General features: G+C 39.1%; 1 protein-coding gene across 1 annotated transcript in view; it reads right to left on the minus strand.

The window, feature by feature from the left end:
• MICAL3 (microtubule associated monooxygenase, calponin and LIM domain containing 3) overlaps window positions 1-25,086 on the minus strand; it is a gene marked incomplete at its 3' end in the record, with an annotated part of 82,208 nt that overhangs the window by 37,483 nt on the left and 19,639 nt on the right. The window contains exons 16-18 of the mRNA XM_009580858.1: window positions 7,973-8,159; window positions 4,854-4,942; window positions 3,616-3,703 (exon numbers count right to left, since the gene is read on the minus strand). Of these exons, the coding sequence (XP_009579153.1) occupies window positions 3,616-3,703; window positions 4,854-4,942; window positions 7,973-8,159 (364 nt within the window). The remainder of the gene's footprint in view (window positions 1-3,615; window positions 3,704-4,853; window positions 4,943-7,972; window positions 8,160-25,086) is intronic.

Consider the following 25,086-nt stretch of genomic DNA (forward strand, 5'->3'; position numbering starts at 1 on the left):
AGCTTTCCCGGACTTCCCGTCCCCGGAGAGAATGGCATCCATCACCCAAAAGCTTGTTGCCACTTCCCAAACTGAAGGGTTGATCTATATTGCAAGAGCCCAGTTTGACCATAACCTCTCTGGGAACATTCCTTGTAACCACCACATAAGATCCACACAGGCTCTCTGGCAAACCAGGCAAAACCTTCGCAAGAAGGGTGATTCTAGCTGACTGCTAAAAAACCCTCAACTTGCTTATCATAGATTGCGCCCTGCAACTACCATCATTACAATACAAGGGACAGACAAAATACATCAAATGCCAGCTAAGTCTGCGGCCACCCAGTGAGGGACTGACATCTTTAGCAAAGTTAATACATGCCAATCAGGTTAGTAACACATCACAAGTGTTTGTTGTGACCAATCTTACCTCAGCTGACCAAACCTTCTGAATGTTATTTTGTGGTTGAATATATTTTAAGCATTAAGCTGGCTAAAAAAGAAAAGGCCAGATTTGGTGGCATAGCAAAAGAGGCAGTGAGTGTAGGGGGAGAACCTATGCAATTTACATCCATTTGGGATTCCATGGCAACTAAAAAGCAGGCCTTGCACAAGTCACCATAAAGCTCACTGAGCAAGCACTTTGCTAACTCAGGGCTGAATTTAACTCAGAGGTATAAAATTTAAGAACAGTGGGGTTTTTGTCGTGTATATTCTTTAATTGATGTTTCTGCTGTACACCTTCCTTTTGCCTTCTAAGCTATCTTTACATCTCCACTGATGTCAAACCTGCGCATTTTACACTTTTTTTTTTTTACTTAATCATTTTAGAGGCAACTTAACACTCCACATCAAGATCTACCTCACTACTGAGGATTGGCTCAGACCTCAGGGTCTGAAATTGCTATTGCCAAATTTCATTTGGTGGCACTTGCCTTAAGGGAGGTCAAACATTTTCAGATGTATGACCTGTATTAGATGAGTCTACCAGATGGGTGAAGTAGAACCTTGCAAACAGAGCTCTGCCCCATCTCCATTTCAGACAGGTTTTTGCTCGAGGTATTTGTCTACTCTACAATGAAAGCAGAATGTCTATAGTCTCTTAAACAGATGATTTAATAAATTGCAAGAAAGCATATACACAGTTCAAAGTCAGGAGTTATACTGAGATGTAATCTTATAGACTCCTTTTGATCATTCAGGAATAATATCCTATTCTTCCACTATATTATCAAGTGTGGTATTCAGAAGGGTTTGTTCTAGTTTTTTCAAACCATATGTAACTGTAAACACATCACAGGTTTCCTGACCTACCTACCCAGCAAGACCAGGAGCTAAAGGTAGGTACCTACAGGACATGACTGTTACGCGAACAGAGAACTGACCTGCCTTTAATGACACTGCAGCTTGCTTTTAAAAAGTACATTGCATTTAGCCTCCTCCCGCTTCTTAACCATTGTTAAGCCAGTAGTTCTAAGATACACTTAGAACCTGCTTCACAAAGAAAACAAAATCTCAGCCACTAATGGCATTTTTCTAGCAAAAAGGAGGAGAACAACAGAGGCATTGCTCACTCTTCTACCATTAAATGTACTTCTGTCATGCACACACAAGAATGCACCACAATAAACTGCCTTAAAGATGACTCAGCTTGACCCAGCCAAGCTTGAGTATGTTCTAATGTACTTTGGGTACTGCAAGATGCAAAGCTTTAAAAGGTCCAAAAGCTTTAAAAATGATGCTAGTTATACACTGCTTTAGAAAAGCAGAAAGCAAACAGAAGGAGCCCTACATTTCAAGTTTTGCCATTTGATAAAATGGTGTCTGTTCTGTTTTACTCCTCTGGAAATGCTACAGTTCTGCTATAGGATTGTGCCACCACTACATAAGGAGAGATGGAAACATCTGATTTATAGATGATTTCTATCTGATTTATAGAAATCTATAGCAAACCATGGCCTATTGCTTGCTCTACTTAGTGTTCACTTAGATGCTATTTACTGAATGCTCATTTATAAAAGTGAGTAATTAAATTTGATCAGTTGGAAGGACTAAATCAGAGAAAGGAGACTTTCTGCCAGCAATTGCTTTGATAAACTAATTGATATATATAGCTAAACTCTCCTTCTTCCACTTCTTATCACCAATAGCTTCACTCCATAAACCACCTTATTCTCACATCAGATGCCCTATGCTCCAAGAAATATTTTTTCCATTCATCTTAAAGAATATGCTCCAGTTAAAAAAAAAAAAAAATCTCTTCACTTTTGGAGAAAGAAATGTTAAATCTATCCAGTTGCACAAAAAATGCTGTAGTTATCCCATCTGTCCACAGCATTTTGCAAACATCATTCTTCCATTACTTTTCCCTTTCCTCCATTTTACGATATGGAAATTCCACACAAACAAAAGAGGAAACCCTGAAAGTAACTACACTTCAAGAATCAACTGCACACACTAAGAGTAAATTTCTTTTGGACTGCACTCAATCTTAGAAACAATCTTAGAAACACTTGTGAGAACCATACATAAAGTCAAACAAAAGCATGATTTTTATTTACCTGCATGCTGTTAAGGTCTTTTCTCAACTAGCACTGTGAAAACATTCTATTCTCAAAGTGTTGCTCTAAGTATGTTCTCTCTCTAAAAGCAGCTGATTTAGTTGATATATAGTGTTCTGAAACAAATACTATGAATCAAATCTCTTCCTTTTTCTGACATCACTAAATGAGCACTTAGGGGCTGGGCAAACGAGCATTTGTAGCACAGACACTTCTCCCATGTTAGAAGGAATTAGCATTTCAAGTTAAAAGGCGAAACTAGTTCACAGTAAGACACACACATTCACCACCCCATTCCCAAAGCCATGGCTAGGAGCAGCACAGATTCTGGCAGTGAGGGAAGAGCACCATGACCTGCCAGCACCACGAAATTCAAGGGATTTAAGGAATCCGATCCCATTAACTGTCAGAGACACCCAGAATTCCAAAGGAGACACAATCCAGATATAATGGGATCTTTCCCATTCAAGTACCAGATTAATGAAGAGAAGCTTGGGAGAACAAGGAACCACACCCAGAATTCAGGCAAACACAGAAATCCAGTTTGAGAATTATTCCAGTGCATCAGAAGAACTTTTAACTTCATTAACACTGAGCTGCATACATTACAGATCACTTTATCTGGGCCCACTCAGAGGAGACCCTCAACTGAGCATCTGTGTTTTCCTGGAATTCTTTCAGATAATGTCCTTGAAAGGACCGAGAACATCTAGGCCCCAAAGCCACAGTGCAAAATAATATATTGAGACTTTTACGTAATGCACAAAATTCACATGGCACCCCAAAATCATACAAATAATACAGCTCATAAAGCTGGGTCACATTAATTCTTACTGGTCAGCAAGCTGCCCACAGAATTCCCCTAGGATCTGCACAAGAACTTCTGACTGGACATAGAGAAAGGGAACCCCAAAAGCCATCAGCTGACACATGAAAAAGGAGTCCAAAGGGTTCTGGGCTACCTGATGCCCAATCGAGGAAACTGTGCTTTGCAGGCGCTGGCTTGCCACCCTAACTCTGTCAAAGAGGCTGAGAGAGTACTGCACCACCCTGCTAAAGAAGGAAGCGGAGCTACCTGGAGCCCTCTCTGCTGAGGCGGAGATGGTATTTGCCCGTCCACTTCCATCACTTGCCATGGCGTCCTGCAGAGGTCCTTTGGTGTCCTGTAAGAATGTGGGGGAAATAAATGCATATTAAAATTGAAAATTTTAATTGGAATACTCTTTTTTTTCCATGTAAGGCTATATGTACTGAACACGTTGAACTAGGAAGACATCCCTCTCACAGTTAAGATACCCCTTAATCATCACATAAGGCAAGGTCTGAAACAAGTATGTTCCTTCCCAATTTATGGCTTTATTAAAGCTCTAAAAACCAAGCTGGATATCCAAGAAAGTCAAACCAGTAAGATCCCTGAAGTCTGCTCATCTGGGAAATAAAACAAGTATCATTTTTAGTCTTTATTTCTGGCAGGAAGTATGGCACAAATATTGGGATGGATCCCTTATCCTTCCAAAAAGGGGAAGTACAGCTTCAGCTTGTACTAATAAAACCTGAGAAACAGTTAGAAAGACAAGCACCATCACCACCACAAGGGAAAATATAATTTAAGGCGGAAGGACAGTTTGTAGCATGCAGGCTTAACAGAACTTGTTAAGAGGCTAGCATGTAGTTTGCTCAGACAGAGCATGCAAAAATACTGAAAAGGGGGTTGAGAAGACAAATTAAGTGCCTTGGACTGTAATGACAAAAGACCTTTCTGTATTACACGGTACATCTTGATCCTATATTTAAAGCACAAATGCTTCCATTATGATAGTACAGGAAAAGGGATATCCTTTCTTTTCACGCAGGTTCCTATTAACACACAGAAAACCTTCAGAAATGAAGGCAGGTCATCCTCATAGCCTATGCAAGTGGGGTAGAACTTCATGTTTCAAAGGAAATGCAAATAATTTGTTTCATCTTCGGAAAAACCATGGAGAAACAAAGCAAAACCAAAACTGGCAACGTAAATCATGTAGTCTCTGCATGGACTGAATAAGTATTTCAGCTGACAAGAAAACAAATCAGAATCGTGTTCTGGATGGGACAGTACATTATTTTATAATAAGAACCATGAAAAGAGAAGTGGTAATTAAAGGAACTGCTTTTAAACAAAATTTATAGAACTGCAAGCTCTCATGACATAAAAAAACAACTCGATGCACTCTGTATTTTTCTACTTTCTGAAAAAAACCAGCATATTTACTTTTTCAATGTCAAGAATCAAAACCTATTAACATGACATGTTAGATGAAAATAATGAGTTACCTTTCCTGACAGAGGACCCACTGCTGGCCTCTTCCTTTGAGCATAACCAGAGAGTCGGTAACAGTAGTGAGGCTTACAGTAGAATTTACCTGCAGATAAAACACAAATGATGGTCAACAATGAGAACACAGCAGTTTAGCACTGTCTGTCTCACTGCAACTTATTTTCTGCTGCCATTCCCGTTGCTCCCTCTAGTTTCTTCATTATACATGGAGGCAAACACTATCTGAAGTTTTTACTTCAGTCCTCCTCTCTCCCCCTCCTAGCTAGCCTCCTTTTCATTGGGTGCCTGACAGCCATTTAGCTTAAAATCCTATCAAACACCAAAGCAAAGCTGTGAGGCTTGTGTGGTATCACATGCTAACAATGCGGCAGTGTGTGAGGAACAAAGAAATCATCACATGAAAAGCTGGCAGAAGCATTTTTGGAAAAAGCAAGAATGAATACAACCAGCAGAGGAAAGTGAGAGAGGACAGTGTTAACTCCCAAAGAACCATGTCTAAAAATGCACAGTGGCTACTTGTGGAAAGGACAATCAACCAAAGATTCATTTTCACAATTAAGACCTTTTGTGATACTACTGGTTTAGTAACACCCCAGAAGTCTACATGGGTTTTCACCGGTATCTGAACACTGTCAGGAAGCCAAAGCAGCACTAGTAATACTGTAATACAAATAATAATAAAAAGCAGCAAATTGATGGCACATAATTATCTTCCAATGTATTTTTGTCAGTGTATCCTGCTTGGTATTATGCAGCCCATAGCATCCCCTACTGCTATCCTATTCCTACAACTTTGCTAATGCATTTCAAACCTATATTCTGACCTTTGCCCCTTCCTCTAGTTTCTCTGGGTTAGTATTTGCACAATGCTTTGTTTTACAATGGAAAAGTGAAAAACGCTATCTTCTGAGAAGTGTCTGCTTAAATAAACATTAATATTTACTCTTTCCAAAAACTACTCTTTCCAAAAACTGCTCTTTCCAAAAACTGCTCTTTCCAAAAACTGCTCTTTCAAATTGTCTGAAAAGAGCAAAAACAGAAAAGCTCTTAGATAAAAATTCTCAGACTTTGAAGCCTAAAACCAGACACTGACTGCAGAACGCTGTAGAACGCTCATCAGTCTAAACAGCTAGATGAATAGCAACAATGCGTGTATAGCTTTGTTATTCTTTTCTCTCGAAGAAAACCCAGAATGAAATATAAGCTAAATTTTCACAATGATTAGATTAGATAGGATACCACTGTTTGGCCGTATCTGCTTCATATACATACACAACAACATGTTAGGCATGTAATATCATTTCAGTATTAATGCTCTAAGTGTGCTGAAACTCTGAGCTTTGTGTTTGCTTCATTGAGAACTATCTGGCCATAACTCCATACATAAGCTTGCTGGCAGAGGGATCACTAAATCTTGTGGCAAAAACTGTTTCAGCCCATACAGCTGACAGAGGAGCTCAGTCTGTTATTGCTAAACATATAGTCAGATATTCAGTTACTTGTGAATGCCCAAAACAACAGCAGTGCTCAAAAAATTATTTCCCCCAACTTTGATTACTGATGAAGATATTACTTTTCTATGTTAATTTCAAAATTATCATTGACCCCTTTAAACTCGCATGCCAAGTCTGCTGAACTTCCAGCCAAATAATAATGGGTTTACTATTCCTTACTGGGAGACGGGTTTGATGATTCTAAGTTTCCTCAACTCTTCGTGACCGAGCAAGTCCATTACTTAAAGTCATTATATAATGCATCATCAATACATAATTTTGGTTCTTTTTGCCCCTTAAGCCTAGATGGTGTTTCAATGGCCATTATTCTACCCAGTATATGCAAAAAGATTCTTCCTAGCTACACGCAGTAGATACCTACTGATTTTATAACATTTCAAACTGCAGTAGAATATTCTGGAGTTTCATCCTGTGGCATATCAGTTTATAATTTTTGCTTCATCTTTGCTTCAATGAGTGGGGAAAACTATTGGTACTAACACTTTTTTCCTGTGATTTTGGTTTCTACACCATCACGTCTGGAGGAGAATCCTTTCCACCTAATCTCTCACTAGTTTTACATCATTTTGCATGTATTTTCCTGTTGAGATAGGAGTAAAGATAAATGGCAGCTGTGGAAGAAAATAAAGGCATACATGCTGATATAAATAAAGGTTTATCTGAGATACTTTCTCATATTTTTTCTTCAGAAAATGTGAAATTTCTGTCAATCGCTGCTCAAGCAAAGAATGCAACAGATTGCTACTCTTAGAAGGAGACTACTTTTCATAAGTGATGTGTGATTTCAAATTATTACTTTCAATATGCACACTTTGTCGATAAATTGAGTTTTACCTGCTGCCATATTGTCTGGTTTCTCATATTTGTTAGGTATATCTGAAGCTTCCCTTAATTCTTAGCATGCTAGATTCTGTTAACTGAGTCATCAGCAAGTTTTGTAATCATATTCCTTACTCCTCAGTCTATCAGATACAGAAAACAAGAGTCATTACTCAATCTTCAGTAACTACCTCAACAACACTTTCTCTCTCTATATAACATTGACTTACCTCTAGCCAACTTCGATGCTCCATTTTTCACTATATAAACAGAACTTAGTTTGCAATGAGCTATTATCATAGCCCCTGATTACAAAGTTTCTATTTTAGTACATCTAAAATAAACGTACAGAGTTGGACAGTTGTGATGTCTTCAAGATGAAAAAGCTGACTGCATTTGTCTCCACCGTGTTATTTTCTCTTAAGTGATATTAAACACTAAGGAGTTTCCTCATTTGACAGTACTGAAATAACAGTAAAGGTTCTAGCCTTCAAACGCAGCCTCCAAACCCTTTTAAAGCCCCCAACTACTATTTGTTTCTTTGCATTCTAGCAGTTGTTATGTTAAATTAATTCCTAAGAGCTCAGTTATTTTGCTGTCAGCATGACCTGGCTACAGGAAATCTATACAGTTTCAACAGTTTGAGAGATGGTGTCTTTGGCACAGAAGTTACTCTCTTTCCTAACTCACCAAATAACTTTTAAGCAAAGAAAGAGCTGAAATCACTAGACAGACTTCCAGGACAGTTAAGAGAATTCTGACAAAAAGGCAATTTCTCTTACCATCTTCAATATCATAGGCATAAGATGACAAGCGCAGAGTCGTCGCACAGTATTCACACTTGAAGCAACTGCGGTGGAAGAACTTGCCTTCAGCACTCAGCCTTTCCATCACATAGACTCGCTTGCGGCAGAAGTAACAGACATCACTGCCTCCCAGGTTTTGGGGGAACTCCTTTTTGAGCGACCCCTAGACAGAAATAGGCATGGCTAAATTTGCGTGTGTCCGGCCTCTCCAAGATTGCACGGTCATATTTTTTCTTCATTTATGTGGATTCAGGACCATCTGGATGCTGCAGTTCTTGGACACAATTCACAGTTTTAACCAGGACACCAAAAACTAACCTTATTGTCCAGGGAAGAAGGTTCTAGAATGCCATGCCTACATATGTCAGGAGTAAAATAAGCTCTGGATGGAAGAGTGGACACCAGTACTATGACCTTGAAATAAATGACTGAAGGAGGCATATAATGGAAAGCCAAAACCATTAGAAATCCCTCAACCAGCAATTCTTAGACGTACATTATCAAAATCAGTATCTCCTCCAGAAAACAATAATGCAGAAGTAGCCCCAGTGGATCAAACACATCTTCATAAATATGACTAGCATTTTCTCAACTGTTTATGTACAATCCTTGGACGCTGAGATTAGATTAAAACATTTTGCAAGGAAAATGAGGACAAGAGTGAGGGTGGATGGAGAAAGGGAAATGAAGTCTTTCACAAAGCTATGACAGATTCCATCAGTGGTAGTAACAACTGGACACTCACAACACTTCAGATCTACAATACGTCTAATCACAAACACGCATCATCTTCTGTATATCGTCTTACCAGTTCCTTCTTGTCTAGAAGGGTTTTGGGTTGCTCTTTCCTTTGAAGCTGATTGGCTATCTGCTCAGCCAATGAGCTCACTCCGCCTGTGTACATCTTTATATACTTCTACCAGATGGATGGAATAAAAAAATAGTGAAGTGAGAAAAGAAAAAAAACCAAATTAAAAAAATGACTAAAATGATAATAGGTTAGGTGGTGAAAAGGTGCAGAGAGGTCAAATCATGCCAAGACAGTGGACAATATGAAGTGACAAGTAGTAATAGCAAAGCTAGTGTCATCAGAAGTCACCAGTACAGTCCATGATCAACTGTAACAATGGAAAAGAAGGCTTGCATTTTGCATTCTCTAAGTGCTCTAGAAATACTATAATGATGAAGAAAGCAGATCTTATTTTCACTTGTGGGGTATTTTGCACCTGGAAACCTGAGCATAGACACTTCTCAAAGATGAGGCCAAATATAGGTTAAGATTTTAGGTTCCAGGTAAAACTGGCACCAGAAACAAAGATCTTTCAGAAGACATGTTACTTAGTCTAATGCAACATGCTGATCACAACAGCATATTTATACGTTTAGCAACTGAAAAGAATTCATTTACAGAGCATTCATAGAGTAGGGAGAAATCCTTAACTAAGGAACTCACAGTGATTCCAAAATATGAATTCTTCCAATGCTAAAAATACATAGAGGTTTATACAAAAAAAGATGCAAAAGCCTCATCCAATGCATCAAAGCCATACCTGCATACATCTGGAACATACTTGTTCAGCAGTTAACACAGCTTTATGACTAGGCTTTTCTCCATCATGGGTATTGACTGACTCCATAACTTTGGGTATCTAAAAACCCTCCAGTATTCCAAGAAATCTAGGCAGGTTGGCTGTTACCTTAGATGGTACAAAATGAGCATTTGCAAGCCAAGTTCAGTCACTGCAGGGGTGGAGGAAGTGTTTTTCACAGCAAATACTTACAACCGTTGGCAATAATTGCATGGTTAAGAAAATTATGTGGTTACATCCCTGTTAGCTCAATCACACAGCAAACGCCATGTATTTGACTCAGAGCAGCAAGGAGCACGTCAAGCAATTTTCCTTTTCCAGGCTAAGAAGCATTAGGAATGCTTCTAGGTGGAGTCTCCTCAGCAAATGAAGGATCATCAGAGGGACACTCCAGCTTCTGGCAAGTGTAAAATACCAAGGATAACAGTATTCTAAAGGAAAGGACTAAAGTTGTATCTCAAAACCCCCTTTACTCATATAGCAGAACTTGTTTGAAGCACACTAGTTATTTCCCACAACTAATAAAACAGCATAAATTTCATACGTGTGGTTATTAGCCTTTTAGGAATGTTTAAGACCTTCACATGTTCAGACATGAGAACAGCAGGAAGGATCACAAAAACTGAAATTCACCACAGAATGGGTGGTACTTTGGGGAAAAAGATTTTGAAAATGGAGTGCTCAGCCATCAGAGATTACCACTGCGATCACTGAAGTCCTAATTCCTTAAGCTCTGTGCCACTCCAGTAATGACCGTTTATTTCTACCCAGAAAGAACTTCTACCTGTCGACAGATTCCTCCCCAAAATGCAGAGCATTCACAGTATTTATATATGCAAGAAATAACACATGATTTGTCTTTCAACATTTTCCAGGTTCCATATTCTTCCCCAGCTAATGTGTGCACACACATATGTGCAGAGTTGCCTTTCAATGTCATACATCGTATCTTGTCAAATATTACATTTAAAATGGTGCCCACTGGAAAAATTTTCTTTCTTTCATTCAACATTGATCTTTAACTGGCAACCATAATCATTTGGTCAAGAGTTTTCCGTTTTCCTCTAAAAGACCAGAAACCTTTGAGGCTTTTTAAGTTTTCTTAAAGGATAGTTCAAGCTTTTCCATAGAAAAATTTTCTTTTAGCTGAACCGGGTTTCCAACTGAACAAGTTTTGATTTGAAACCTTCATCCAACCTTAACTGCTGATGCTTCAGGATCTTTTAATTTCTACCACTACATACGGAGTTCCATGCTTAAAAAGTGATTATGCTAATCTTAATTCACAATACCTTGGACTATTTGGTGTGGGAAATTTAATTGCTGAATTTTTTATTTGGGGTTCTGTGTTTCTGATTTGTTTTGCTTTTTCCGTATACATCACATCTGGCCTAATACTGGGTGTCTTAAATGAAGCACATTATCTTTCCCCTGTGGGCAAAAGACTTCAAGATACACAACGTTCTGCAACATCTTCAAGAGCAGGCAAAGAACCCACTCCAGCTTAGGTCAAATCAAGTTCCTGGTGTTTAGGTATGACAACTGCAACTAGTTCAAATTCTCAGTGATTTTTCAGAAAGCCATAGTACTTTTTATTTCAAATTGCCCATTAAGCATATATGCACAAACGCATTCTGTAGTTTGGCCCAAGATCTCAACAAAAGCAGCAAGCAAAACAAGAAAGCTTTACTGCAAAGCCAGAGGGACTATCAGTGCTCAAAAAAATGGATTTGAGTGTGTGATGTACCACAAGCTTTTCATTTACACCAAACGTTAAATTCACTTAGTTTCAAACTTCTTTACGGCTGACAATAACCGAGCTATGCCACAGGTTGCCTCTGGCTTCTCATTTGTGCATGAATATGCACAGACATTACATTCTGCAGGTGAAGCATTGCAAGCCTAGCCATCTCTTGTGGTGTGTCCTTGGGTGGTGGGACCGGGGCGCAGCAAGCGAACACAGCTGAGTGCACCTTGCAATGCTCAGGCTAATGCTACCTGTCGAAGAGAGTCAGATGAAGGTGAAGAAGGGCGATTAGAAGAACGGAGGCTAAGGGAGAGCTCCCACTGGTCAACAAAGAATCGGCGAGACGGTTCAGTCTCAGGCTAAAAAATAAAATAAAAATCAAAACAATCACACATGGCTACAGAGGGAAGAGAGGAGAAAATAAAAAAAACTCAGGTCCTTCTGCCTACCATCAAAAAAAAAATTGTTAAAAGACTCTTGTAGGAAAACTTGGAGAAAAATGTCCAGTGTATCTTCACTTTCTCCCTAGTGAGGCAGAGCAAGTTATTCTTAATTTGCTCTTTATTAGGTTTTAAGTTATTTAGGACCATTTGGAAGCAGTTACCTACTTCCACAGATGTTCAACCTCCTGTAACCCAACCAACTAAGCCACTGGCAAAGATCCCAAATCAATTTCCTCTGCTCCTCCTGTATCTCCCATTGTTATGTACTACTGGCCCAAGGCACTAAGATTGTATTTCAGGCCATGTGAGACTTCTTCTATATTTTAACTATATAAACCAAAAGCCTGCTCTCCTCGGGGATGGAAGAGAAAGAAGTTAACTTGTATGCATTGCCAGTAATTAGCAGCAAATTTCCAACCTAAATTTACTGTAAGCAGATTGGAAACATCACACTAAAAAGAATGAAACAATATAAAACAATCTGCTGTTCTTGCTTATCAAATGGCAAACAATAAATCCCAAACTGAGAATCTGCATCCTTCTGAAACTTGTTCCTCACAGGAGAACCCAAAATTCGGTCTTCCAACATACCCCTCGCATTACCTCTATGGCTTATTATGCCTATCTCCCAAGAAATACTTCACATAAATAGGAAAAAACCAATAGCTGGAAGTATCAGCCAAGTAGCGATGGTAGAAACTGTGCATTCCTAGAAATTATAATCTGGAAAGAAAAATTATACAAATTTCAAATATTTGACCCTCTTTTACACGAAAATTATGTTTTCCATCATAAAAAGGAAAAATAAACGTCATGTGGCTGCATGACCCATAAAAATAGCTATTTCTAGCCACTTAGAATAGCCTAGCCTGAAGATTAAATCTGGACAAAATGCAAAATACCTTGGCTTCCACAATTTCCCCAATTTAAAGAAATGTAACTGTTTACTTTATACACAGATTTTCTGTAGTTAAGATCACCAACATTTAATCAAATTTCTTTTCTGAAAATGTCTTTCTTTGCTAAGCTTTCTTTCTCTTACTACTCTATTTTTCTTGTTTTCTTCCCTTAAATCCCACATCATAATCTATCATTGCCTGCAGTGTTCCAACATCTGTTTCCTCTTTTTCCTCTCTGCCCTACCCATTTTATTCCTTTCCTCTACTTTGTGTTCTCAGTCTCCCCTATATTTTCTCTCCTCCTTAATTCTGCACTATACAGATATTAGATAGTTTCAAAAATAATTTCTATCTTTGCACTGTAATGCTGTTAATCTTTTCTCAAAAGGAGCTTAAAAGTGCTAAAGAGCAACACAAAAGGTAGAAGCAAGATGTTTTGGTCTAGATGTTTATTTCAGTATCATCACTCCAACTGAGTAAGGAAATGCACATGAGCACGCTGTCCTTGAATCATGCCCAAGATCTTCAGTTGTGTCACCCATTAACAAATGGATGTTAATATGTTTAAATTAGTCTTCTTACCCAGTCTTTCATGGTTTCTTTTATGTCCCCAAATTCTATCTCAAATCCAGCCACAGATTCACTTTTCCTTCCTTGAGAACAGCTTCACTGACTTTAAAATCAGAAAAGACAGCATCCCCAAAAGAACAGCAATGGAAAGTGACCTAAATGTTATAAATTTCCTTTTGACATGGCTTGGAAAAGTTATGCCCACCAGCAAAAGTTCTGTGACTGTTTATACTCCAGCCCAAGAAGAGAGCTTGATTTTGGATGGTTAACTCAAAACAGTAGGTTATGAAAAAAATCACTTATGTAGATGGTGTTTTCCAAAAGCTGTTGAAGGTAACTGAAAACAGAGATAGCAGCAAGCAACTAGAAACTAAAGAAACCACTGTTGAAACTGGCATGCTCCCATATGCCAAAGATGACACACTGGAGAAAAAATTAAGCACAAAACCAAACCAAAACAAAAGTGTACACTGCAATCAAAGAAAATCTGCACAAGCTGCCAACTCTACCGTTGGAAATAAGTATACAGGAAGTATGGACACAAAAGTAGTACTTCAGAGCCAGGAATTATGCCTGCAAAATGTGAATGTTCTTGCTTCCAGAAGCAAGTAAAATTTGTGAGCGTCTGACTGGTAAACGACCACTGTGAGATGATTTGATCTGGAGTGCAGCTGGTTTTCAGCATGCACTCTGAAGCTTGGAAGCTGTTTTTTACCTTATTGTTTATATCGAACAAGGAGACAGTTAAGAACTGGCAAGTAGGATGAAATTACTACACAAAATAGACTTGACTGTATCTTTTTAACCACATGACTATACAGCAATGGTCATGGTATTTTGGTGAATTTTTCTATCCCTCCGACCCCAGATGTCACCAGTACTCAGAATCCCACACTGATACAGGACACCAGATAGGGAGGGCTGTAGTCACCTGGTGCCTCACTGCAGGTCTGGACTCCAGGAGGGCAGCCAGCTGACATGCCCTTGCTCATTTCCTGAATGCTCAACATTCTCAGGCACTTGGTCATCAGAAAATAAATGAGGGGATCTCTGTGAGATGAGGAAGGAGGGAGGAAGTAAACAAATCAGCAAAAAAAGCTCCAAAAGGAGGAAGTAAACAAACCAGCAAAAAAAGCCCCAAAAGGAATAGACACCGAAATGCCAGAAAAAAGGTATGAAATTCAGATGCAGAACAGTAAGAGGAGCTCCCATGTGAAGACTGTTTTTATTTCCAATAAATGGAAATTATTTCTTTCCAATGTCTAGTGTTCTAATGAAGTGCTAAGTTTTGACCCGCAAGGCCAAGAAAAAACAGTTGAATTAGTCATTATTCACAACTCTCCTGCCTAGGACTGCTGCAGCCAAAACCAAACAAGTGTGTGGCCAATCCCTCTGGCATTACCATCAAAAAAAAAGTGGCTTTATCATGCACAAAGGAGCTTATTTGCCAACTTATTTCACCATAGTTCTCGATTCTCAAGGATTTTCTTGAGATTTCTAAACCTGCACATACTTGTGTTTCTCAGATTTTGTTCTCAGAAACACTTTTTTTAGGGTAATGCACTTCAGTTCTCATAAAGAATGAGTTCGTCTCCACTGGTATATGAAAAGTGAATGCTGTACTTACCAAAGAGAGGATGTTTAATGAGACTGGCTGGGTGAAACAAAGCACAGCAAAATCAAACTATCACAGAAGTTGCCAGTTTTACTTCTGCAACTTCACTGCCCTACTTGTTCTTACTGCACTGCCATGTCAGCACATCCCAGGCACAATATTTGACACCTCTGCTATTCTGGTCTTTCATATCAATCTTCTTAGACTGTTGTGTGGTGTACTTGACCGTTGTGTGGTGTACTTAGTGACATGGAAAAAAGACCTGGCTTGTGACCTGCTGTACACGACAGGAGTATCACCTGCAATATCACACAGCCCTCAAATAATTTGTTTGTAGAGTTAAAAAGTAAATGGACCAGGAATGACAAACGTGCATGAAGAGACCTCGGGCTTAATATATCAAGAATGCCAGGGTGCTGCTACGTATTGCTAACTGTCCTCAAAGCAGAACAGAAAATTGGGTTCACACCCAATTTATGAGAAACACTTTTCCCATTCAGATGCATTAATAATACTCTCTACTTTCAGCTGCTTTCAGTTCCACCTACTCCTTCCTACTAGATCATTTTCGCTAAAACTAGGGCCTGTTATAAAGCTGTGGGCTTCTGTGTCACTGCAGACACACACTTGTTCATTTTCTACTGCCTGTCAGAACACATTCGGCCCACAAGAGTCTTTTGTTAGAACACATTCTGAAAGTTGCAACAGTTTTATAGCTGGCTACCACTTATGACTTAATTCATTCAAAGCCTTTACTGGAACGTCAATTAATTTGTCAATATGAATTCAAATCAACCAATTCCTCTGTGTGCCTATCTTTTCTTTTCCCATGCCTCTGTATAATACTGAGCCATTCAGACAGACCATTGAATATTTCATTGTTAAGAAGGCTTCAAAGTCTCTATGCTAAATAATGCCTCATCATTTTTCCTTTTACTTTGGCCTGTAGGAGGCAGGATGAAATGCCAGTTGTTTAACCATCCAGAAAGCAAGCGGTGGAAACAATGCAACCATGTTCACATGAATTAGCACAAAACATAACTCTTCTTGTTCTTGCCACAGCATACTTCAATAAAGAGGTGTAAGAGAAAAAGAAGAATGGGAAGAGCTTAAGTGCTAGATCTACGGCAAAATAAAAGCATATAGCAAACTGTTGATGAAGGCTTGTTATGCATTTATGTGGGTATCACACAGAAATAATCACTCCTAATTGACTCTCAGCAGTTCCAGCGTGTTAACAGCAGCATTAGGATAAGTGTGGTTCACTAGCCAGTACATTTGCTCTCTGTATTACACACATCCACCACAGCTTTGTGTCATCAGCATCCATGCCATTTGTTCATGCTCTTTACCCTTTCCTGTCTGGGACTCTGCTCCCCGGGATAGTCGGCACCAGGTTCCCTGTTTCTCTGCAGGCAAAAATTATGAGCTTAATAACAACCACAGACCAACTTCTGAGTCAAAACATACTTCATCTGATTTTTCTTATGATGCAGGCAGAAAAGAGGCCATAACGATAGCAGAACAGTTTATTAAGAAGCGTATTCTAAAACTGGCAATAATAACTTGGATCCTGTAAAAATCCATATATATCCATATTAGGTCAGTAAACCACAATATAGTACCACAATGTAATTAAATTAGTACGATAAAGATGGTAAGACACTCAATATAACTCATACTGTGATGTTAAATCAAAGGAAGGAAATGGAAAGTTTAAAAGAAGTGGCAGAATGAATGCATTAGAAGCACAGAGGTACAGATTTTAAAAGACATCAGTGTAACAAGGATATAGATCCATCTGACTCACTATGAGGCCTGGGCAAAGACAATTTCAGGAAAAGAAATCATTCCTAAGTAAAAAAGAATGGCTCCAAAAGCAGACCCCTCTCAATTGAGTCTAACAGATCAGTTCTGTAGCACAGGGGGTAAAAATTCCTCAGAGTTCAAAGGAAGAAGCCAAAATATTTTTTTTGTTATTATTTGTTTGAGCAAGAACACATGCAAAAAAAGTTTCCTGCAGGACACAACGTAGAAAGTGGTCAAAGTACACTTGGACCCAGCAGTAGTTGGCTCTTATGACTGAACTAGGCAACCAAAAAGACACAGGACAAACACACATTTCGAGAAGCTAGGGAGGGAAAATAGAGAGCCAAGAGGTCCTTAGTAACTGAAAGCCAATTTCTCTATATGGAAAATGAATCCCACACCACAGATTAAAAAGGAAAACTCAGCATTTAACTGGCCTAGTTTCTCTATCTCTAAGCTTGGGGAAAACCTTTCTTCTCTCATAAAATGTATCTGTCAAAATTTTCAAAGGATGTTGACAAGAGGAAGGCAGCTAACTATCACATCATCTGATAACATTACATTCAATTCAGTTTAAATGCGGGTTTTGCTAATGAAAAGGGCTTTCCCCACCCATTCTACCTAGATGTCCATTCCTGTAACCTTTCTTGCACCATGCTGTCCACAGTGTGCCAGAAAACTAACCACTTTTTTGTTAGGACAGTTTTAAATCAGATCAGTAAGCAGACCTGACCTATCTTGCAGATGCAGACACCAGAGAGGGAGCGGAGGACGTGTGCTCCAGAGGCTGACAATAATTAGCCCAGATTAAATGTAACATGTAACAACATTCTGAGAAATCACAGCAATAAGGCAAATCAAACTTTATTTCCAAGAATAAGTCTTGTCTACTCTGCTAAAAGGTAACATGCCTAGACAGAGTTTATAGGCATACAAGTGTTCAGCAAAGGAAATTTATTTGTACAATTCCTATTTAAAGTTATGGGAGGTCTATGGAACTGCAGCTGACTTTTTAATCACCTCAAGGTTAGTTCAGGATTGATCAGGGAGGACTGGAATTTATTACTGCAGTAGGAAAACAAAACAAAAAAAGATACAACTCAAAGAAGCACGATGACCACGTACAACAAGACACAAATATTAAAGGACTTCAGGTAATATTTAACTAGAACGACAACGAACACATGTGCACAAACATCTGGATGCACATTTGTACGCTCTGTTCAGAACAGCTCTCACTGCTCCAAATTGAAACTCAGACAGACTGAACACAAACTCTTGTGAGACAAAGGCTTGGGTGTGGGGGAAGCAGAAAGACCACAATGGACGTGTGCAGGCCACTACAACACTTTAAAAAGGCACTTCATACAAGTAATCCTGAAAGAGTTTCATGAATACAATGGCAAATTTTCATTCACACTTGTTTAAATGAAAAGTGGAGATGGAGAAAAGTTGCATTTTCTTTCCCTGCACTACTCCAAATATTTAATTTCTATTTTGCAGCAACTCAAAACTGGAAAAGGCTACTGTAATTACAAATTACCCTACAGTAAAATCTCAGAGTCTCCAGTGCATCAGATAATCATCATAATCATACTTCCGGTGAGCTAACGCCAACCTGTGTTTCTAATCTAAGAGGTTGAAGTAGCCCTATCAACATCTGAAAAAAGAAAATTGGAAATGCATTTGTAAATGGGATATCCGGTAACTGATCTAGTCACTTGTACAAGCAGTAATGAAGAGACAGGGACAGAGCATGCAGAGGGAATCACCTGCTGCCTGGGATACGGTGGAGAGGAAGGTGGAGTGGAAGAAGAGAGCATGATCACTTTTTTGGGGCAGGTCCGAGAACGTTCCTTATTCCTCAGCTTTTTTTAAAACAGAAAAAGAAAAAAAAAAAATCATAATAATGGTAGAAAAGAGAGAACATTACCATTGGTTTTGGTGAGTCAGGCCAGAACACCCGAACTGAGAGACTGTGATCCCAAGCTCACGCCTCTCACGAATGACCTAAAGCCACATTTTATCTGAAGTTGAAAGACCGAAGTTTTTCACCCATAGCCACACAACCACATGTCCATTTGATAGATACTTCTAGGGGCAGCCAACGTCTACTTATATCAACCATTAGCTGAGTTTCTGACTCAAGGTCTTCCAATCAGTGAAAGGTACAACTTGGAACTCTCTATAGCACAGCTGGTCTGCTCTCTTTGCTTCATGAAAAATTACTTATTGCTGGGCCTTGCAATGTTTAAAGATATCCACCCTGTTGACCTAATTATTCTCGCTTGCAGTTCATTAGCAATACAACTCAAGTCACAGTGCCCTGTTCTCAGCTTCAGATCCCTCCTCTTTAACTTACAGATACTAAACCATCTCAGACAAGTTAAGCTGTACTCCACCATTCTACTAGAACAGAAATACAGCTGTTTTATAGCTGAAACGTAGCCATATCTGATAGTCCGAATATTACACAATGCACATACATGTCCTCATTTTAATATGCCAGAAAACATGCCTTTCTAGTTCTGTACCTCCTTACTACGTACAGTCTTTTCTCCACCACTTTTTGATTATTAATGTATCTTCTGCCTGATTTTTCCTTTTCTTTTGAATTCTCACCACAGCGTATCTGGAAATTGTTGCACTGTGAAAAAAAATGCTGTGCATCCAAAGCCACTGTTAGGTAGCCTCCAAAGAAACACCATGCTGTTTAAAGATATTACAGATGTTCCTTACTGCCCTTACAGCTGAGCTGGCACTAACATCTGTTTGGGTGTTCTCTTCCCCTTCAGCAAAAACCTCTTCTAATTCAAACAGATGCTACCAGGAGCTTAAGCTAAAGCACATGACTTCGCACTGAAGTGGATGAGGAACATTTATATGCTGTTTCAAAAGGCTCAGCTATGAAGTCACTAATTTTTAGCTGAAAAGGTGATAACATTTTCAACAGCTGCTCTAGTTCTAGAAACATTTCTACAATTGTTCATCTGACCACGGCCGAGTTTGCATTTCAAATTCCAACATTTTCACAGGCTTGTGTATTTTTCCGTGGCAGATCTCAGAATATAACATTGTACAAGTATATGAAGTACGTGTTCAGTCCTCCAGCAGGATGCATTTCTGAGCATGCAAAGACAAGGACGGCTATAGGAAAGAGGAAAGATATATCAACAGATTTAAATAAGAAATTAACTAGGAAAAACAATACTTGCAGAAATCATCGGTGGTCTAAGTTCTCTTTGTCAAGATTTCAGCTCCTGCTGACTGTGGTCATCTCAGTCAGTCATTGTATAACTTCAAAAACTACAATTCCAACAGAATTACTGAAAAGAGTTTGTACTGCTGCACCTTTATCACACTTCAGGGGACCATCTCAAAAGAACAAGCATCAGACCTCCAGAGGCAGAAAAGATTTGCACCAAAAGACATGTGATCTCCATCTTACAAGCATCTTTGCACACATCAGTGATTTAAGCTTATGTATTACACACATACCTTGTTGCTGTTAGGAGACCTATGAAACTATAGCAGAAAACTGCTGAAGGCCATAAGCTGAGAGTCTGGAAAGCCAGGACAAAATTCAGTTTAAAAGGCTCATCCCCCATACCATACCCAAACAGTCACATCCTGTTCTGGATAGACCACATGGCTTTTCAATGGCTTCATGATCCCTGAAGAGATCTCTCTCCCAAAAGCAGCCACAATGGCTTGGAAAGCAATAGAACACACTATGGAAGATGTTTTTATACAACTAGGCATTCATTTGAGGAGATTAACCACCACACCATGAAACACAATCCATTTTTTTTAGGAGATATTACTATCACATAAAAAATTACACACATTTCCACTGTGCACATACACTTAACAGTATCTTCATGCATTTCTAGCTGCTGCTGAGGTGTCCATAACAGCACGAACCCAATTTGACAACACAGATCAACATTCTCAAAGTGTAGCTCAATAAAGCAAACTTTGTAATCCAATTCATGAGGAAAATGCAGGCCACACAGAATGCTACGAGCAGCAGATTGGTGAGGTTTTTAACCTGCTTGATCTTTTGAAGGTTTTCCCTTTCCAAAAGAGATAGCATTAAAGGTCTTGTGATGAAAGTAAAAACTGCTTCAGAACAGATTCTGCCAGGATTTCACTCTTTCTAGGAATCCTGTCTTAGCAAGCCACCCCTACCCTACCTGTACAACAGACACAGAGACAGTCTGCCTTACGAACTCATTGAAACTGCTGGCCTCGTAACTCTTAACTCCAGGGTAAAGTAAGATTCTAGACTTAAACTGATAAGGAAGTACAGCTAAAGAAGTCCATCTGACAGATGCTGGCAGGCAATACCGCAAGGCAGATATAAATTTTCCATCAAAACTGGGGGTCCAACCCAGATCACATCCTTTGCAACTGTGTGGGTTTCTCCCTGCAATCACTCTTATCCTTTTGCAGTATACTTTTCTCTTCCACGCAGTTTCCAAGACGCAGGACCAAACCTATCAAACACAAAACACAAAACTTTCCTTCTCCCAAAGACCCCTGAGGACCTCAACTTCATTGTGTCTACTGGCAAGAACATTAGACAACTTGTGGTTTCCCTGAATAACACATCACCACTTTGCCCCCTTAGGAACTGCTCTGCTCGTCTTAAAAGGACTCTTCAGTAGGACATTATTTGCTATGTGATATATCTTCTATGCAGTCACCGACAGAAATTTCTGCTCATAAACTCCGACACCCGTGCCAAATAAGACATAGCTTCCCATAGCTTCATGAACAGCTCTTTCCAGTAAACATACATCCTCCCTAAAGAGCTTGTCATGACCAATACTAATCCTTTACAGTATCTCCAGTAACATGTACTGGTACTCCCGCACCAACTCCACTGTTGGTAATCTGTGGCCCAGGAAATAGCTTTGTAGCTGGAGTGCCCAGTGTCACAGTAGAAAGCCGTTTCAGTACCGTAGTAACACAGAGTCTCACAGCTATCAGATTCTGCATGCCTAAGCAACCAGAATTAGGAATCTCAGCAGCCAGCTGAAGCACTGCTTCAGCAACAACTTCCTGCAGGATGGATTTCTGTCCAAGCTTGGCAAAGCTGGCTGCTTGGCTCAGTGGATGGCTTCCTGCCTCAGCTGATCTCTGATCAGTTGAGAATAAGTGATTCTATATACTCCCGTAGCTTTTGAATGAAGACAACTGATGTTCCTCACCAGGCAAGTAATAAGGAACCTTTGGAATAGCGACCGCATCAATTGTTTCTTTGATCCTGCAGATTTTGTCTCCTTGAGAGCCAGTTTTATTCTTCTCCATTTCAATTGTCAGATGAAAAGCACTGCAAAATCCAGCATGAAACCGGGACCCAAGAATCAACCATCTTCTGTTGATGCAGTAAAGCCTATCAAGGAAAGATCATCTCCAGCTGTAATCTTGAGAGGGAAATCATCCACACAAGGCAATCAATGTCAGTGTTGAATAAAACAATTTAAGTCCTCTGAAAGTACAATTGTTACAGAAAGATTTTTCAGAGATCTGCCCTACATTGCTGCCTATATGGAGATGCTATCAATGTTGAGGGAAACCAGGATTTTTTTCCTCCCTTCCCTTTTTTTTTTTAAAAATCATGCAGTGCAAGCAAAAACAAGAACAAAAACAACAACTAACTGTTCTCTGGTGAGGAGAAAATCCTCATCATAAAAGCAGGAAACAAAAGTTTGTCCTTTTTTTGATCAATTACAAAATGACAACAATAAGAACTTCTGTGTTTCACCGTAAAGGCTTAATTATAAAGCCTTCATAAAGTTTCAATAGCAGGTTCAAATACAAATCTCAAGGCTGCAGGGATGTGATTTTCTCCAAGTGCTAAACCACAAATCTTCATCCTTCTTAACTGAGATAAACTGGACTGCATTGGTTGTCTTCCTTTTTTTTGTGGGGTAACATAAGCAGTGCTCATCAACTGACTTAATATTGTACAGCCATATTATGCTCTTCTGCATCAGTTCTTTGTGTTCTCCCCTTTACCTGGGAAGTATTCTTAAAAAATGAAATTTGCCTTAATCATGGATGATGTGTATCCACCTGAAAATGCTCACTAGCCTATGAAGAAGATTTTGATGAGACAGAATGTAGAAGGAAAAACACTGAGCCAGGAAACCTAAACATAATGGAGACATATTTTTAAGACTCTCTTCACAGCCTTACTGACAACAATTCCCCTGGTTTAGGTCTTCTTTCTTGGAGAGAAATCTTCTAGATCATGGCACTGGTCATGACATGCAGCACTAATTGTGCTGAATGCCTTGAACATGAAGTTGACCATGAATCCATAAACACGCAGAACAGTTAATTTCCAAACTAGTGTCATCTTCTTCCTCTTGACTCCAAAGTATGCTTTGATTAAACTGCAAACAGAAAGCAGCAGATGTTTCTCCAAATTATGGCTGCCTGAAAAATGTATCTCAACACTCTCAGAAACATGGGGAAGCCATTTGCCCAGGCAAACAGTGGAAGCAGAGAAAGCCAGTGAGATAAGTATCCCTATCTGCCTGAAAAGATTGTCTGAAACAAGCCTTGCTTTTGAAAGTGCACTGCTGAAAGAAAAACACCGGCAATGACACTGGGCCAAAACACACGAGAGAAAATAAAATTTGATACCTGCTGATTTTTCTGCTGTTGATCCCTATCCTGACCCCCTCTGTGGCAGAAAACCTAAAACGTACTTAATTCACAGTAATACAGGAATCCGCAATGCAATGAATGTGAGAAGTTGGCAAGGACAGCTACATTTGTCACAGAGAAAAGAAAACCACAGTAAAGTCTCCTGTAACTGCAGAACACAAGATTTCACATGTGAATAGCAAAACTGATAACCGATTTTACTATTTATACCAAGGAAGAGCTTTAATATCACAGATGGCATGACACCTTTAACCTCATTGGTTGTGATAATTGCTTACATATTTTCAATTTTTTTCTAACAGAAAAACCTAGAAATACTTCAGATGATAAAATGTCTACACTAGGTTGCATCTGTAGGCAAGGTTTCTGCTAAAACATCCACTGAAACCCTGGGAAGTTGAAACTAGCATAAGAGGGCAGGGAAAATTTGACAAAGTCCTTTTGAAACATTAAACCATGCATCATTACCAAAGGCAGATGTTGATTTTATTCATTAAAAGTTAAACTATTTAAAATAATGGACTCACACAAGGTGGTAGAAAAGAACTGGTTTAAAAACAGGACAGTGACAGCTGGTGTTGGATGCAGACAATACATTGTATTCATAATCAGTTTCTTTACCTGTTTCCACTGGGGTATGGGAGCAAGACGGCCCTGCTCTCGTCTGCTGGATGGTTGATTGTGAACACGTTCTTGATAAGGCAGGACAGGTTGCTGCATGCAGGTTGTAAGGAAAGTAGGTTGGGACCAAGGGGGAAAGATAAAATAGTAAAGGAAACTCACAGAAAGCCAAAGGAATGGGATACAGAATAAGACAGACAAACATTTAAGAAAAAAAAAAAAATAAGGTAGGGGAGAATTCATTTAGCAAGTAAAATATAAAAAGGGAAAAAACATCCAAAAAATGGGAAACTACATATGTTTTGGGGCCTTCCTTTATTTTCATTGTTCCTTCAAATCAGCTTGGTTATTCCAACCAATATGTAGTGGCTGAGGAACAAAATGTCTGATTTGTAAAGAGTGGGATAAACATCACCATTTTGAGATTATATTATATATACGTTAGTAGTATACACTACTAACACTGGTGTGCAGCGTAGCACAGACATACTTGACCTAGCTTTAAAGTAGCCAGGTCAGGTCCCACTCACAATCTGGCCATGGCAGCACAGAGCTTGGCACAAGCTAAGAAGACAGACTATGCAGCAGAGCAAGAACTCAGGCACTTAAACCATACTGAGCCTTATACTGCTGACACTGCGCTGCTAGCAGTAGCTTGAAGTCACTCAATCTAACTTCAAAGACAACTACCCTGCAGTTGCAGTAGTTCAGATACCATCCTGAATAACCAGCAGTCATCAGGAAGCCTCACTTGGAATGACACAAATATCCCGATGGCAAAGAAACTCCCAGGCATTTATTTGCTGCACTTACACACGCATACAAAACTTAATCACAGTTCACAAGAACAAACAGATATAACCTGGCATGAAAAAGTTCAAATCAGAAATTAAATAATAGTTCTTAAACATTATAAATGGGATGTTCCTGGAAAGCTTTTCAACAGCAATAGTAGTTATAAAAGAAACCTAATTCCTGGTAAGATGTTTTTGAAAAGGATTATGTAACATAATACAGGCAATAATAGGGAAATAGACTTTTATTAGGAAGTTCTTCTCTATCCCATACTCCTGAATTTAAAATTTTTCTCTTTTAAGTAAGCTTCACTCTTTC

The sequence above is a fragment of the Fulmarus glacialis genome, unplaced genomic scaffold (genome assembly GCF_000690835.1).
Source record: "Fulmarus glacialis isolate BGI_N327 unplaced genomic scaffold, ASM69083v1 scaffold32050, whole genome shotgun sequence".
Classification (NCBI taxonomy): Eukaryota; Metazoa; Chordata; class Aves; order Procellariiformes; family Procellariidae; genus Fulmarus; species Fulmarus glacialis.